The following is a 17,790-nucleotide window of genomic DNA, read 5'->3' on the forward strand; positions in this document are numbered from 1 at the left end:
TGGATTTCCCCACCACACTATAAAAAGAAAGAAGACAAGGACAGTGGACTATATTTCATTGCTACTTCCATGCAATTGGCCTTTTATTTAGTTCCATATGGCATTTTTTCCCCTTGAAGTAGAGTATTCCTAATTAGAAAGCCCAACGGCTGCACCTTCTACCTAGGATACACCAGGAGACACTAATTGAGAGCAGATGGGATAACACTGATCATCCTCTCTATGTAGAATTGGTGAATCACAATTCTACCTGAAAACATGGCAAATAAGTTCTGAGTCCAGTTCACAGAGGACAGGGGTATTGTGGTGTCTAGCATATAGCAGTGCAATAAAAAGAGACTGTGTTGTCATAAAAGGAAACATAGGGTAAGGATGAGCTCATTGAGTCATAGCACCACAGTAAGAAATTGAGCAAAGGAGGCTTTTTAAAAGGGAAGGGATTTCAAAGAAGAAATGTAGCTTGTTGGCCTGGTGAGAGAAGACAGCCTTCCCAGACAGCCTGTCCCACCTCCATGTTTGCAGTTTTCCTTCCCAATCCAGCATTAGTTTGTCCTTACTTAGGCATAGGTCAGAGGGGATCTACTAGCATGATGTGGGTTTAATCTGCCTTTTTCATTTCCCAGGTACATTTTCCCCTTGAGAACTAATATATTCTACAACTATTGGGGATCAAACCTTGCTCCCTTACCAGACTTTGCTGGGTCTTTGCTGGGAAAAGGTGGCTCTCATTTGTCAAAAAGGAAGGGTTCTCAAATATCTGGACACATCCCAACAGCACTGCCTTAGACTGCCTTTCCTGAAAGAAATGGTCCTCCTGAAAGATCTAATCATATATGCAACTCTACCATGCTCTTAGGAATATAGTGTCTAGTGGTCAGGGGCCACTCACATTATTGTTTGCTCTCCAAACAAGAAAAATATTTTTAAAGACCAGTGTGAAAGTCCTGCTGCCTTCTAAATAACAACTCTCCTTTCACAGTTATTTATCGTGCATCTGACCATAGAAGAGTCTGATCTGCTTATTCTCAATGAGGAATTAGTACAGATTTAAGTAATGGGAACAAAAGCAGGAAGACAATATGAAAGTCTCAAAAGGCTCTAGGCTCTTTCTCAGTTCACAAGAGATACCAAGGTCTTGACCTTGACTATTAACATGCATGTGGCACCTAGAGACACCTGGTGTCTTCCAGTCCAATTTGACACCCAAAGAGGCTACCATTGAGACAATTGTATTTTGCTCCCTCTGATCTTGATCCAAAAATTGAGGGTTTCCAGAGGTGAGTCAGTTAGCTGGGCCCAAGGACTGCAATTCACTGGTATTAAAAGATTGCAGAATGGATAGATACTGCTTAGGGATTCCACACCCTGCAGGACCATGTGACTGCATGTGCTAGAGAAAAGAAAAGTCTACCAAGGAAAATAAATCTAGTAAATTAATTTTTAAAAATGCTTTAAGGCATACCACATGTGGTCCACTGTCATTTATAATGGTGGTAAGCTTCGTTTCCTAGGATTTATTGTTGTCATTTGGTCCTAAGGGAAGCTACTGGGAAGGAGAAGCAGATTAATAAAAGGAGATCAGTGCAGGTCTGGGGAACTAATAGATGGAAAGAAAATGAGGCTCACATTTAACCTGAAGTACAAGTGAGATAGGGACTTAAGGAAAAACTGATGAGTAGATGGCCTCTTGGGGAGGCAGCTCCCAGCTTAGTGGGCCCAGGGGCTAGACTTAAGGTCAAGGGAGCAGTGGATCCTTATTTTTAAAAAGGCTACTGAATATGCAGCTGTCATTGAGGAAATAGCAAAACTGGTAATGCATGCTAGGTGCTTATTCCAGCTTACTACAAAGGATTATTCACTATTATAAGATATGAATTCTTTTTCTCACCAAAAATGAATCTATATTACAATATTCTCATAACATTATTTATTCTCTTGGAAGAGTGATGCCACATGAAGCACAGCGTTCTGTTTGGCAATACTAGAATATTGAACAGTTTTTCTGGCCTAAGTGGCTGGAAATTTGAGGAGGACAGTGAGAGTTGCTTAGACCAGGGGTGGTAGCAGTACATGGAAGGGATCAGTTAAGACAGCTAGCTTCTAGGGAATCAAACTACTTATCCACTAGTTATCTTCCATTGAGCTCTACATTAGAAGGAAAGTCTTTGTGTATACTTTTTACATATTTAATAATGGAGAAAATATGGGCAAGAATCTTGAAGGGTACAAACATCCTGAGGCCTCCCCAGCCACTATGATTTGACATTTCTTCATTCCTGCACACAAGAGTATTAGTCCCAGGCCCTGGCCTCCCTGAGATCTATTTCTCAGGCCAAAGAGTGAAAGGCAGAAGGAGAACTGGATGTGAATTGCTACCTTTTGGTAGCAAATCAAAAGATACTAGGATCCAAGTCCTTCTCTCCATTTCCAGGTATCCCTGCTAAGCTTTTCTTGGGATCTCCTGGCCTCCTGCACTCCACATGGTCCAGCTCCAGACTGTCTAATCCTCTCGATATATCTTTCACTTCATTTTCACCATGGCCCAAATTGGCTGCATCCCTGAACTTCCTGGGAGATCAGAAGTGTAGACAGACTCCCTGTTATGTGTTGCTACCTTGATGGGTTTAGGTAACTCTCTTGACCCCTTTCTACTTTGATTAGAGTTTATATGCATTATACCTTGAATTCACCAGGAAGCAATAGTGGACACAAATGAGATTTCATAGTTTTCTTGAGTCTATATAGACTCATGGACTACATATATTCTGCCTTGGGTATACCTAAAAACAATAGTAAGACAGTATTATAGTTTTGTCCCTCTTTCAAAGTGAAGGAAACCCCAGTTTTCTTTTGGGCACCTCTGTCTTTTGTGCTGTATCTGTAATTAAGAATTCCCTTACTGTGACTACTGGTATCACTGTTGCTCTTCTCTTTCCTCCACTAGGTAGTCTTTAATCTGCTCTTATTTGCGTTGTGCACTCCTCCAGGGCACTGCCCATTTTACATGGGCATCCCTAGTTCTGATAATGGTCAGTGTTAGTTTAAAACACCTTAGAAATGATTCCCAACTTGTATTGCTGCTATTCTCAAAGATAATCCATATTTCACTCTTCTCAATCCTTGTGTATAATCATGTATCTGTAATTAAAACATCTGCCATGTTAGGGCTGAGTTTTTCCTCTGCCTATCATTTAAGAACCTAGAAGAGACCTGAGTGCACCCTCTGTCCCCTAACAAAAGAGGCATTTTCCAGAAAGGCTGGGCATATGAAGTAGGCTCATTGTTCTACCTTGATCTCTACTTCATAATCTGTTGGGACCTTTTAATTTCCAACAGTGTCTTCTTGATTTTTTTTTCCACCACAGAATAGCCCCTTTGTGTCCATACAGTCATTTGAGTGGTGTGGCTGGGATACTCCATATGAATGGAAGCCCAAATATTATTATGGCTACTCTGCCATAGACATTCAAGAACATGAGTTATATGTGCAGGATATCAAATGTCAGGATATCTATGTCATTAAGTCTGCTGTCTGGTTCACTCAGTAAAGAGGAAAGTAGAATATGAGGGGGATCCCTGAACAATGTGTTCATGAGGCAATTTTTCCTGCCACATCTCTATTTTTGGACTTCTAAAAGCTACTTGAAACTTTATATCCTACCCTCTATAAAAGGATCATTTCTCCCACCCATTTATGTGCCCTGAGAGCTCATTGAAAACTTTTCTCTTAAACTGTACCCACACACAATTTTTGTTTTGGAAGTAAAATAGGTAGGGCCTTCCTGAAGGATGTGTGCACATTCTTTCACCTTCCAAAGAGTCCCAACCATTCCATGAATCCCCACTAAGATCTCTATCAGTAATGCTCATGAAAAAGAACTAGGGTTACTTACCTACATGAAGAGGTAAGTGACTAATTGGAGATTAAAATGGAAAATCTGTTAAAGAGGAGAAAAAAGGGGAGCCTCCAGATGTGAGAAATACACAGAGAAATGTATTCCAGGGTTTCTGAGAAAACATTCATCTTTTTGATGCTCTCTGATTGAATTTGTATACTAGAGCTGACTTATACCTGCTCATGAGAAATTATTGTTTGTATCTCTTGCCAATTCCACTTCCAAAGATGTCACATGACAAGTTAAAATCAGCTATGTTGGAAATATTTACTCCACAGAAATTGACAAACACTATAAATTGGGGTACTTCCCTTCCTTTTCTGCAAGTTGTTAAAATATTGACCTGTATACCACTAAGTAAAAATGAATCATTAAGTTTAAATATGGGGACTCTCAGGAAACAGGGAGATACAGAAAGCAGTCAGAAAATACAATTTTGGGGCTGGGGTTGTATCTCAGCAGTGGGAGCGCTTGCCTATGACATGTGAGGCACTGGGTTTGATCCTCAGCACTAAATAAATAAATGCATGATGTCCATCTTACAAATAAAAAGATTTTTTAAAAACTAAGATACTATTGTGTCGCAGAACCCTAGCATTTCACAGAAGTGAATTATCTGGTGCATCTCTTGAACACTGTGTTCCATTGGCCTATCTTGGGGATTTCCTCTGATTAAAGTCTCCTATTTAAGATCATGGTCCACAGGAGTCTATGCTGTGCTTCAATAATGTATAAAAAATCTGTCTTTACCCTTCTTTGGGCATAGGTATAGGCTTTGAGTTCTTCTCTTACAAAAACTTAACCATACATCAGAGGTTATAACAAGTCTCTCCCCATATTTTGCTCTTGATTCTCTACTTGATACAGACAGGTTCACCGTTCAAACCAAATGTGCAGAGCCTCTTCTCTCACTTTTCTGCACCCTACACTGTGCTCATATACTTGAGGAACTCATCCAGGATCAAGTGGTAAGAGAAAATTTCATGAGATTTTCTTGCACCTGCTACCCTGATCTGACAGGCTGAAATCAGAATGTGAATAGGAGGTCCCTTATGGATACAGGCAAAAGCAGTCTGCTCTTGTCCTTCGAATTCAAGATCTCATGCCCCATGAAATCTTTTATACTCACTGAACCTGTGGAGACTCTACCAGTTTCCTTGGAAACATTTTGCCTCCTAAATCAAAGAGGTAAGTCTTTCAGTATGGCAGAGTCTCATAATGCTTTACCACAATTTTCCCTCTTTTGGAATTCAATCTTAGACAATATTTACTAGCTTTATTGAAAGGAGTGTGGGAAATTATGTGTACCATATCGAGATCTAATCCACAAATTCTCTGACTTGCTATTCAATCATCCCCTCTTTCTCTGTTCTTGCTTACTAAAATGGACATGATCATGGCTGTTTGGGAAGCCATAGATGGAAGACTTGGTTCTTGAATGTCTCTCTGGAGGAGAGCTACCCTCAGACCTTGACCATTGTGCAGATAATAAGTTAACATTTTTTTAGCTATTATCATTTTGGGCATTTTTGAGCCATTATCATTTTGGCAGTGTTTTACTCAGCTTTTTTGCTGCTATGACCAAAAGACCTGACAAGAACAATTTATTATATTGTTAATTTTAAAATTGATTTTTAAAATATAAATGACAGCAAATGCATTACAATTCTTTTTACATATATAGAACATGGTTTTTCATAACTCTGGTTATATATAAAGTATGTTCACACCAATTCATGTCTTCATACATGTACTTTGGATAATGATGTCCATCACATTCCACCATCCTTGCTAACCCCCTGTCCCCGCCCTTCCCCTCCCACCCTCTGCCCTATCTAGAGTTTGTCCCATGCTCCCCCTCTGAACCCCACTATGAGTCAGCCTCCTTATATCAGAGAAAACTTTTAGCATTTGTTTTTTTTTGGGGGGGTGGGGTGGGGGGACTGGCTACATTCACTTAGCATTATCTTCTCCAACACCATCCATTTACCTGCAAATGCCATGATTTTGTTCTCTTTTATTGCTGAGTAAAATGCCATTGCACATATATGCCACATTTTTTTTTTATCCATTCATCTACTGAAGATGCTAGGTTGGCTCCACAGTTTAGCTATTGTGAATTGTGCTGCTATAATGGCTATAAAATGTGCTGATGTGGCTATGTCCCTGTAGTATGCTGCTTTTAAGTCCTTTGACTATAGACTGAGGAAAGGGATAGCTGGGTCAAATGGTGGTCTCCATACTGCTTTCCATATTGGCTGCACCACTTTGCAGTCCCACCAGCAATGTATGAGTGTACCTTTCCCCCCACATCCTCGCCAACACTTATTATTGTTTGTCTTCATAATAGCTGCCATTCTGACTGGAGTGAGATGATATCTTAGAGTGGTCTTGATTTGCATTTCTCTAATTGCTAGAGATGATGAACATTTTTTCATATATTTGTTGATTAATTGAATATCCTCTCTGAGAAGTGTCTGTTCAGGTCCTTAGCCCATTTATTGATTGGGTTATTTGTTTTTTTGGTGCTTAGCTTTTTGAGTTCTTTATATACCCTAGAGATTAGTGCTCAATTTGATGTGTGATGGGTAAAAATTTGCTCCCAAGATGTAGGGTCCCTATTCACTTCACAGATTGTTTCTTTTGCTAAGAAGAAACTTTTTAGTTTGAATCCATCCCATTTATTGATTCTTGGTTTTAATTCTTGCTCTATAGGATTCTTACTAAGGAAATTGGGGCCTAATCCCACATGATGAAGCTTAGGGCCTACTTTTTCTTCTATTAGACTCAGAGTCTCTGGTTTAATTCCCAGGTCCTTAATCCCCTTTGAGTTTTTTTGCATGGTGAGAGATAGGGGTTTAATTTCAAATGACCATACTACCAAAAGCACTATACTGATTTAATGCAATTCCAATCAAAATCCCAATGGTATTCCTCATAGAAGTAGAAAAAGCAATCATGAAATTCATCTGGAAAAAATAAAAGACCCAGAATAGCTAAAGCAACCCTTAGCAGGAAGAATAAAGCAGGTGGCATCACTATATAGACCTTAAACTATACTACAGAGCTATAGTAACAAAAACAACATGGTATTGGCACCAAAATAGACTGATAGACCAATGATACAGGATAGAGGACACAGAGACTAACCCCCCAAATTACAATTATATTATTTTAGACAAAGGTACCAAAAACATGCAATGGAGAAAAGATAGCCTCTTCAACAAATGGTGCTGGGAAAAGTGGAAATCCATAGCTGACAAGAACAATTTAAAGTTGATTTGGGGTTCATGGCTTCCAAGGTCTCAGTCTATAGATGGATGACTCCATTCCTCATGGCCCAAGGGAAGACAGGTCATCATGGCAGAAAAGTGCCATGGAGGAAAGCATCTCAGAACATGGTTCTAGTAAGCAGAGAGAGTTAGAGCTCCCCACACCAGGGACAAAATATAAACCCCAAAGGCACACCTTTAATGATCCACCTCCTCCCTACCTGCACACAGTCACCACCCAGTGAATCCCTATCAAGGGACTAATGCACTGATTAGGTTAAGACTCTTGTAACCAATCATTTCACCTCTAAACTTTCTTGTATTGTTTCACACATTAGCTTTTGGGGAACACTTCATAGTTAACCCATAACAAGTAGTTACAGTAGTTTAGCCTACCATTAAAAAAAATAGAAACTTTGTTTTGTTCAATTTTTGCACCCATAGCTATCCTAGGTTGCTTCTCAGGATTCTAGCACTATTTCTAAGAGTTCTGAAAACAAAATCACTTTCCTGAATCTCTGATGAAAAGTTCTGATGGAAAATTTTTCAGTGATGGTGACCATTAGTCCTTTTGGGACCCTGGGCAAGGAAAAGCCCTTCCTCTGCCATAGGGCCAGGGTGCTCTGAGACTTAGATGCAACATCCTACATAGAAAGCACCTACCTTACTTTTTAAAAATAATTATATTGTATTTATTAGATCAGATATAAATATTAGCAGCAGAATTTGTGATTAAAAACAAACTAGAATTAACATTGTGGCACTTACCTTTCTTACTGTCTTACTGGCAAATATTCTAAAATTATACTTTTGGGCCACAGATACTTAGTGGGCATTTAAATGTGGATGAGCAAGGAATTATGAATTTTGTTAAGCAGAATAATGATATTGGTTTTAAGAAGAAAAATTGACTTAGTTTTAACTATACACCCTGAAGTATTTAGGGAAGAAATGCCATAATGTTCATTATTCACTTCAAAATATTTTACCAAAATATTAGATTATGCAAATATGAAAAATGTTATAATTGTTATGTATGTAAACAATGGGTATGAAGGTTTTATTATACTATTCCCTTACCTGACAGTATATTTGAAAGTTTTAATATTAAAAATGAAATATAAAATAGTCTTTATTCCTTACAAATAGCTCTCAGTTGTGGGCTTTCTTGTAGAAGTGAGTTTAAAATTAAAATAAAATGCTCAGGCTCCATCTCTGGTCATTTTGTCACATTAAAACATATTTTGTTGGGCTGGGGTTGTAGCTCAGTGGCAGAGCACTTTCCTAGCCTGTGTGAAGCACTGGGTTTGATTCTTGGCACCATATAAAAATAAAAATATAAAATAAAGGCATTCTGTCCATCTACAACTACAAAAAAAATTAAAAAAACACATTTTGTTAATATTGTAACAAAGTAAGTATGTAGTGTTTGTTCATGTGTGTACCTATATGTGTAAGTATTGTTTTTGTGAAGATTTTCTTTATTATATACATGTGTGTGGATATGCATATATGCATGTGTAAGTATAGATATATATGCATGAGTGTATATATGTATATATAAACATTCATGCATTTATATAATCAAAAGAATAACCATAAGATGCTTAAAATTATGATGTATATTATACTCCATTTTAGTCAATTCTTGTATAATATATTGTTTATAATCCACTAAAATTGACTTTATAAACAAGACCAGCTATTCTCAAATTTTTGGTCTCAGGACTCATTTACACTCAACATACTTCAAAATCACCAATGAGACTTTGTTCACGTGGGTTATATTTATTGATATTTACTGCCTCAAATGAAATTTGAGAATATTCTAAAACACAAAATTGCACAAACTCATATTTCATTACTTGACTGACCCATAAAATCACTGTGCATCCTTTAGCCTCTGGAAAACTCCACTATACTCTCTGAGGGCATGAAAAGTCAGTATTATGATGAAAGTATTTTTGAACTCATGAACCCCCTGAAAGGGTATCTGGACCACAGTATGAGAACCTCTATACTAGAAAGTTATGACCCAGACTTTGAAAAACACTCATGTAGAAAAAGTTCAAGGTGATTATGAACAAATTGAACCATGTAAATCCAATTAATCATTTTTTGTTCTTTATTTCTCTTTTGTTATTCCTGAGTGAGAAGGGTATTGTGGTTGATTCCACAACCTTAATTTCATATAAGACAATTAGTCTAAGCCAATTTATGCATGTTACTCCCCTAGCAACTGGTTTAGGTGCAGTCAGATGTCCTAAGTTGACTTCCTCAGAGTGAAAATAAGTACTTAAATTCCATGGTTGGGTGAGAGGTTTTCTCTTTCTCTCTCTAGATGTGAACTAGGGATGTTACTAACAGAATGGAATGTGGAGACAGAAAAAAAGCCTAGCTATTTGATGACAGTGAGGTAATTATATCATGCCTGGAGCACCCTTTACCTCCAAGAGGGCTTTGCAGTTTCACGAGAAAACACATTTCTTTTTTAAAATAATAATAATAATAATAATAATAATTATTATTATTATTATTATTTAATATTTATTTTTAAAGTTTTAGGTGGACAGAATATCTTTATTTTACATTTAGGTGGTGCTAAGGATCAAACCCAGTGCCTCATGCATGCTAGGCGAGCACTCTACCACTGAGCCACAACACCAGTCCCACATTTCTTTTTTGTTAGAGTTGGTGTTTTCTATTCCTTGTAGTAAAACACATATTGATACATGGATACTTTAGGGAAGCTTTGTAAAATATTATCTTATCTCTACTAGGTTATAAAGTATTTTTTAATTTAGTTATAGATGTACACAATTCCTTTATTTTATTTATTTATTTTTATGTGGTGCTGATGATCAAACCCAGTGCCTCACACTTACTAGGCAAGTGCTCTACCACTGAACCACTACCCCAGCCCCTAGGTTATAAAGTATTTTAAAGGACAAGTTGTAGGTGACCCTACTTGGCACAGAACCAGTAAGTTGGTATTTAGAGTAATTAATGAGAAATTTGCAAGATGAAGTTGTATCACAGGGGATAGAAACCAGGATTTAAAAGATTGGGCTGTACTCCCTATGTGTAATCTTTTATTTCCAATTTTGTGGCCATAGAAGTATATTAAGGCAGGCCTTTGTTTCTTTATAGCCTTCCACTCATTCACTTTATACCCATTCTTATGACTGCTCAAATGTTGCCTGTTCACACCCTTCATAACCTCAAATACACTATATTGTATGTACCTATTGCCCAATTAGATTGAGCTAGATTAAGCTCAGGAGGGCTAGGATTGCTGTATTAATCTTTGCAGCCCTAGGACATTTCATTGACTGATATAAAAAAGGATTAAAATAAATATTGTTTTAAACAGTCAATTAATGGTAATAAAACATACTCTTATAAGACAAGAACCAGAAAACTACAGCCTGTGTACCAAATCTGGCCTGTGACCTATTCATGGGCTATGAATGGATGTCACATTTTTAAGTGGTTGGAAAAAAAATCAATCATTTTAGAAGAGAGACTCTTAGGAAAGGAAATGACAGGTGTGAAAAACGGTGGCAGGGAATAAGGGTGGATACGATCAAAGCACAATATATACCTGTATGGAAATGACACACTGAAACCCATTAATTTGTAATATTAATATGTATTCCTAATTATAATAAGTCAAATAAATAGTTTGTAATACATGAAAATTACATGACTTTTAAATTTCAGTGTCTTTAAAGTTTTATTGGAAAACATTCATACTCATTTGTAAAGTATATGTGTCTGCTTTTCCACTACAACAGCAGAGCTGAGTAGTTGTAATAGAGAACATATGGCCACAGGTATTAAAATACTTATTAGTTCTATACAGAAAACGTTTGTCAAGGCTTATTGTAATAATTCCCCCCTTTTTTCTTTCAATGGAAATATAGCGTTTGGTCTCACATTTTTCATTTACTCTTTATCTTAGTCACACTGTCAAATAACAAATGCAAGATAAAGAAGTATTTGACATTTCATAATATATAATTAGTGGAGATAATAAGGAAGCCTAAATTTAAATAGAGATGAAATATCTGCTCACTATAAGATCTGAATTGTATGACTTAGGTTCACTGATGAGATGTTTTGCCTAGCATCACTGTTGCTTAATTATTCAGACTTCATATTTAACCACATTTATGTTTAATATTTTTAAACTGAAAAGACCCAACACATTTCCTAAAAAACTTCACTTAATATGGGTTAGAAAATCTTACCCTAAAAATTACATTGATGTATTCTGTGTCAGAAAATGATATTGATATATCAGAAAAAATTTATAAAGTGTATACAAAATCATACTGAATTTTTACACTACCAGTGAAACTCCACATCATGTACAACCACAAGAATGAGATCCTATGCTGGGAAAGCTGGCACATGCCTGTAATCCCAGCAGTTTGGGAGGCTGAGACAGGAGGATGGCAAGTTCAAAGCCATCCTCAGCAAAAGCAAGGCTCTAAGAAATTCAGTGAGGGGCTGGGGATGTGGCTCAAGCGGTAGCGCGCTCGCCTGGCATGCGTGCGGCCAGGGTTCGATCCTCAGCACCACATACAAACAAAGATGTTGTGTCCGCCGAGAACTAAAAAATAAATATTAAAACTCTCTCTCTCCCTCTCTCTCACTCTCTCTTAAAAAAAAAAAAAGAATTTCAGTGAGACCCTGTCTGTAAATAAAATACAAAATAGGACCGGGGATGTGGCTCAGTGGTTGAGTGCTGTGAGTTCAATCCCTGGTACCCCCACAAAAAAGAATGGGATCCTAACTAGAATAAGTTACACTTATGTATGTATAATATGTCAAAATACATTCTACTCACATGTATATCTAGAAATAACAAATAAAAATCATACTGAATTTAAGTAATATTTGTATAAAAACCAATATATTTATATTTAGCAATAGTTTTATGATACAAGGGGAGATGGGTGACCAGAAAGTACTTCTGATATATGAATATACAATTTTCTTTTCTACACTTTGCATTTTTATAATTTCCAGAAGTTTTCAAACACTGTTATTTGATCAATTTAAAACAAAAATGTCTTAACCTTTGAGAACTTGCATTGAATTTACTGCCTGCCCAGAAAGTTACTTGATGAACAAAGGACTAGACCAGAGGGTGCGTGGCTTAAAAAATGAAAAATACAAGGGAAGGCACAGTAGCCAATGATAAAATTAGAGCCAGGGCCAACTTTCCGCTGCTATTACTGTTCTTGGAAGGAAAACACACAGACTCTTCAAATGGAAAAAAAAGTATCGCATGATGGAACCAATTAAATAAAATACTATACTTAATTGCCCTTTGGAATATTCTATGATGGGCAAATATGATGGAATGAGAAACCTCCAAAGAAATTTTATGTACTAATAAACATATATAAAGACCCTAAAGTAACATTATGAAGGAAAACATTTCAAGTCAACTTCACTTTTTAGGGCAAATGTTGATGATCAGGTGTGTTGATCAGCTTTTCATTGCTGTGCCCAAAATACCTGACAAAAACAATTGAGATGAGGGAAAGTTTACTTTGGCTCACAGTTTCAGAGGTTCAGCCGATGGTTAGCCAAATCTGTTGCTCTGGGTCAGAGGTGAGGCAGAACATCATGGCAAAAGAGTATCACAGAGGAAAGCTGCTCAGCTCACAGGAGCCAGGAAGCAGAGAGAGAATGGGGGACAAAATACATAATCTCCAAGGGCACACCCCCAATCACCTACTTCCTATAGTCATGCCCCACCTGTCTATAGTTACTGCTTACTTAGTCCATTCAAATTAGTATGGACAGCTCTCAGTCTGACCATTTCACCTCTGAACATTCCAGCATTAACATAGGCACTTCGCGGTGGCTCACATACAAATCACAACATCAGGTGAATTTTCTAAAAATTATAGAAAAAGACAAATAAATTCTTTAACTTTCACATCCTAGCTACCTTGACCAAAAAGGAAAATTAAGAAGCTTTTGGGATTTCATGGATTCTATAATTCCTTTTTCAAGTAGACCAAGAACTTAAGAAGGGCAAATGTAAGAAATGCGTATAAAGCCAACCAATGACTGGCAGGTATTCTTTCATAAAGAAAAATAGTTAATTCACCATGAAGGAAAATGTGTAGTGATTTACCAGCTGTTAGAATTGTTTAATAATAACTCTTATAGTAAAGTGTGAAATTAATTGTTTCTGAATAACATATGCAGAATGCAGAAAGGGTAGGTTGTCAAGCATAACTGTGTAGATTTGTATTATTTTTGTGGCAGACTGCTAGCAGATTACCAATCCTATTTCCTTTCATTTCTGGGCACACAGCCGATATTTTCCAGTTCCCTTTGTGTATATATATAGCCACTGTTGGCCAGTGGGATGTGGGTAGAAGTGATTTAGAAGTGATTTATGCCTCTTTCTGACTGACCGTTACATCCCTCACACCTTCACTACTACTCAATCCTTCTTCTGCTAAGTGAACGGAGAGGACTCAGCAAGCATAAATGGGAAGACCACAGGATAGAAAGAACCTTTGCTGCTTTGAATAGAGCCACCTGATCAGGAATACCTACATTAGGCTGTTTTGGGATCATTAGTCTGTCCTGTGCAGTCTCCATTTTTAGGCAGGTGTTAGCTATGTGTAAATGGCTATATCCACTCTGACTTTAAGCAGACAACTGAAATCACTGAACCAGCTGATCACACTTAAGAAAAGTCTTGTCCAAGGGGATCTTTCAAATTTATATCAGGTTCTCCCAACATTGAAAAGTACCACTGATGGGAAAATTGTTTCCTTAATCATGTTTAACTCAAGTGGAGGTATTGTTATCTGGGTTGCTATTTGTCCACTAGTGAAGCAATATGATGGCTCTCTAGTTGTTTTGCAATGTCCCTAAATTTTTGTTTCAGATTGCATCTGATAATTTGCACATAAAGTAGAAGATATCACAATATGTTCCTATATAATTATCAAATAATCTTCTACAAAAACATTTTTTCCTTTAGTATCCTAGGTCAAGAAAAAATCTCCAAGGTCATTTTACACAGTCTCTTCTCAGGAGGAAACAGGGATCTTCTTTTTTTAAAACTTATTTTGATTTTTTTAGTTGTTGATGAACCTTTGTTTTATTTATTTATATGTGGTGCTCAGAATCGAACCCAGTGCCTCACACATGCTAGGCAAGCACTCTGCCACTGAGCCACGACCCCAGTCCACAAGATAAGATCTTCTTGAGCACCAGGGAAACTGACCTCAGAAACAAGTGATTTTAAGCTGGGCATGGGGGTATGCTCCTCTAATCCCAGCTACTTGAGCTGAGAAAAAAGAATTATTTGAGCCCAGGAGTTTGAGACCAGCTGGGCAACACAGCAAGAGCCCATCTTAAATAGAAAAAAGAAAGAAATGTAACACTTCTTATAAGGTAGCTATGCCTGGCAGTTCTGTGGAGATGAAGAGTCAATTAACATATTCCACAAACTAAATCCTTGAAGACAACCAGCAATAATTATCACCAATGAGGTTAAACATGGTCAAGCACTTTCTTCCTTGAATAAAATTTATAAATATTCACTCATCCAAACTGCTTAATGTTCTACATTCTGATTACTGGAGTCTTGCCAAAAAAAGACACTTAATAAAAGAAAGTCAACTCAGGCAATAATAGGATTCCTCAGACCAAAATGACATTAAATGTTTTTATTGAACAGAAAAAAAGATAAAACATGGAAGTTGAATTCTTTTGAGCAAAAGCAGCTCTCCAGGTGAAGCTGCTATATTTTGTGCTAAATAACCTCATGAATTGAGAGTATACAGAATACACAGAATATGTAAGTTACCTCAACAGCAAAGGAGAAGGAGTAGAATACAATTTTTAAGATAAAATTGGGTCAAGTGACAACTTTAGTTGCTCAAAATTTCTAGCCCTTATCCACCTAAATTCATATGGTTCTACACATGTGTATTCAGTATGTGCACACTGAATTCCCATTTTAATGGAAGCTGCTTTTAAAAGATTTTTTTAAATTTCATATTTATTTGATGTGACACTCAATGTTTAGAAATCCATATCCAAGTATGTGTGTATACATTTGCACACACTTTAAAAACCCCAAACCCTTTTTTTTATAAGTAGAGGGGTCATGCTTTTTTAAAGTTAACATTGGTGAATTTCAGTTATTTCTCCTGTGTGTCTAAGAAACTTTATATGTTCTCAATGCACCCACACAGTCAGGTGGGTTGACAGATACATCAAAAATACTTCATGAAAAGAGGGAGGTAGCTCATGCGAGTTGGCAACCTTTTGTGTATTGTTTCCTGCTAGAGCAGGCTGCCTCCCTTTGACATCTTACAGTCAAAGATGAAAGGAAAACTTTTTACTTTGAAGCCTAGTAAGCACAGTTGTACATTTACTATAATCCACCTTCAAATTGGCTTATAATGTAAGATGACAAATACCTTACACCCAGTACACAGCATTAAAAAGTACTGAAGAAACAGTTCATAGACAATACTTTTTTTCATATGTTAAACAGCTTCTATGGGATACATTTCCAGGATGGTTTTGTTAACCACTTTATAAACATTCTAGGCCAAACAAACAGCACAAATAACATCAATGTTGTCTTTTTTCCAATATCAGTATCAATTACTGGAGGCTAATTCTAACAGATATACTACTTAAGGGGAGAAAAAGAAGAGAATCATGACACACTGCAAAGGTAGGACTACAGCATCTTAGTTGTAGGGATGATCTTAAGGTGCAGAAAGAGGGGACTCTCTAGAAGGTGATGGTGTGGTTTCTTCAGGTGGAAAAACTGTGAGTGTACAAGCACGAATACCACCAAGGGATTCTGGGAGATCAAAAACCTTATGCCATTCATCTTTGTCTGGATCATATTTCTGCACTATCTCTACCATACAACGATTATTCCAAGAATACCCACCAACTACATAGATTTTGTTTTCAAAGACAGCAACCCCAACATCACTCTGCCCTCTTAACATGGCAGCAATTGGGGTCCACTGGTCAAGGATAGGTGAATAGTATTCACAGCTTAGGACATCATCATAATCACTGGTTCCTCTGAAATGATTGCCACCAATGACATAGAGCCTTTCTCCCACTGTACACATGCAATGCAGACCTCGGACAGTGGTCATTGGTGCCTTCTGGATCCATTTGTCAGTATCAGGGTCAAAGCACATGAGCTCCTTTTGGAAAGTGTCATGAGTAATTCCTCCTAAAGAATGAGAATAATAGACATGAGGTAAAGAGATAATAAAAATGGAAAAGTAAAGGCTAGTATAGATAATCAACTTTTAGCTACGTTTTGTGGCATAGTATAGTTTATCAATAGTGTTTTTATAAATATTTGCTCTCTATAAATATTCTTTAGGTTAAAAATAAAGAAAATATGACTTTCATCTTCTTATAAAATGAAAAAAAAGCTTATATTGCTGCAATGACTTTGTTAAATTAGGGACCTATCATATTTAAGAGGCTTTATCAAGTAAAATATATATTTTGGCGACTATTACAGTTGGGTTTGCAGTAAATGCAAACTACATTCACTCCTTACTGCTTTTTAGTGGGCACCCTCTGGTGCTGAGCACTAGGCTATAAGAGCACTTTAAATTCCAGGTGCCCATTTCCTCTCTTGCCAAATAAGAATATCCATCACAGTTTTCTCATTAGGATTGGGACTATGAAATGAGATATTTATACAAAATGCTTTTAAAAAGTTGGGAGTCTTATGCAAATAATGTACAAGCTTATAAGAATATATAGAATTGTTTGTTTTTGTGGAGTTTTTGGTAGATGGAATAAGGATGAGTAATGCCATCTGCTATTGGAAAATATATTTAAAAAGTTAAAGAATTGGAATGCTGAATCTATGTAGAAGTTTATTTCTGCAGCATTTTGCTGCTCATCTATTAAGTCCATATCATCTAAAAAGTATATATTCTTATATCACACATAAATCAGTCTGTACAATGAATATGAACATATCAGACTGTATCTTTTTTCAGACAAAGCTAATCTTTAACTATATCATTCAAAACTCTACTATCAAGTAGCCAAATAGCAATCATTATTTGCTGTTGCTTTATAGTATTATTCTATGCTTTAAAGAATTCCCAGAAAGCAAAATAGCATTCATTGGTTTGAAAATCAGCTTGCTTCCTTTCCTACCCTTGATTTGGAAGGTCATTTCTGCAATATTTCCCAGTTATGCTAAAGCACTACTAAAACAATTCAGGTGTCATTTTTCCCCCCAGGGGATTTGGAGCTCTCATTATAATGGTATAGCAGCAACACACATAAAATAGGTAGATGGTATAAATCATTGACTAGTGGAGCATATGATTTCCTGGATGGCTCTTTCAATATAAGACATCCTATAGTTGCTCATGAATTTAACACCAGAAACCTGCCAATCACACACTACAGTCCTTTCTCTGATCCTTCTTGATTACAGATTTCATAAGGCAGTGTTCAGACCACAAACAATCCCTTAATGCCTTTGTTCTCTAATAATGCAATTGCTGGATTAGCACTGCCAGGCCTTCCAATAAGGTAAAAAAATGTCATAGGCAGACTGT

The 17,790-nt window shown here is 36.9% G+C and overlaps 1 protein-coding gene across 2 annotated transcripts in view; it reads right to left on the reverse strand.

Moving 5' to 3' along the window:
* Nucleotides 1-14,901: 14,901 nt before the first annotated feature.
* The window catches only part of Klhl13 (kelch like family member 13), a 182,222-nt gene continuing 179,333 nt past the window's right edge, over nt 14,902-17,790 (reverse strand). For both annotated transcript variants that reach the window (XM_077106678.1, XM_077106679.1), the window contains one exon: nt 14,902-16,427. In XM_077106678.1, coding sequence (XP_076962793.1) covers nt 15,940-16,427 — 488 coding nt within the window. In that variant the 3' untranslated portion in view covers nt 14,902-15,939. The remainder of the gene's footprint in view (nt 16,428-17,790) is intronic.

Source organism: Callospermophilus lateralis, chromosome X, assembly GCF_048772815.1.
Source record: "Callospermophilus lateralis isolate mCalLat2 chromosome X, mCalLat2.hap1, whole genome shotgun sequence".
Lineage (NCBI taxonomy): Eukaryota > Metazoa > Chordata > Mammalia > Rodentia > Sciuridae > Callospermophilus > Callospermophilus lateralis.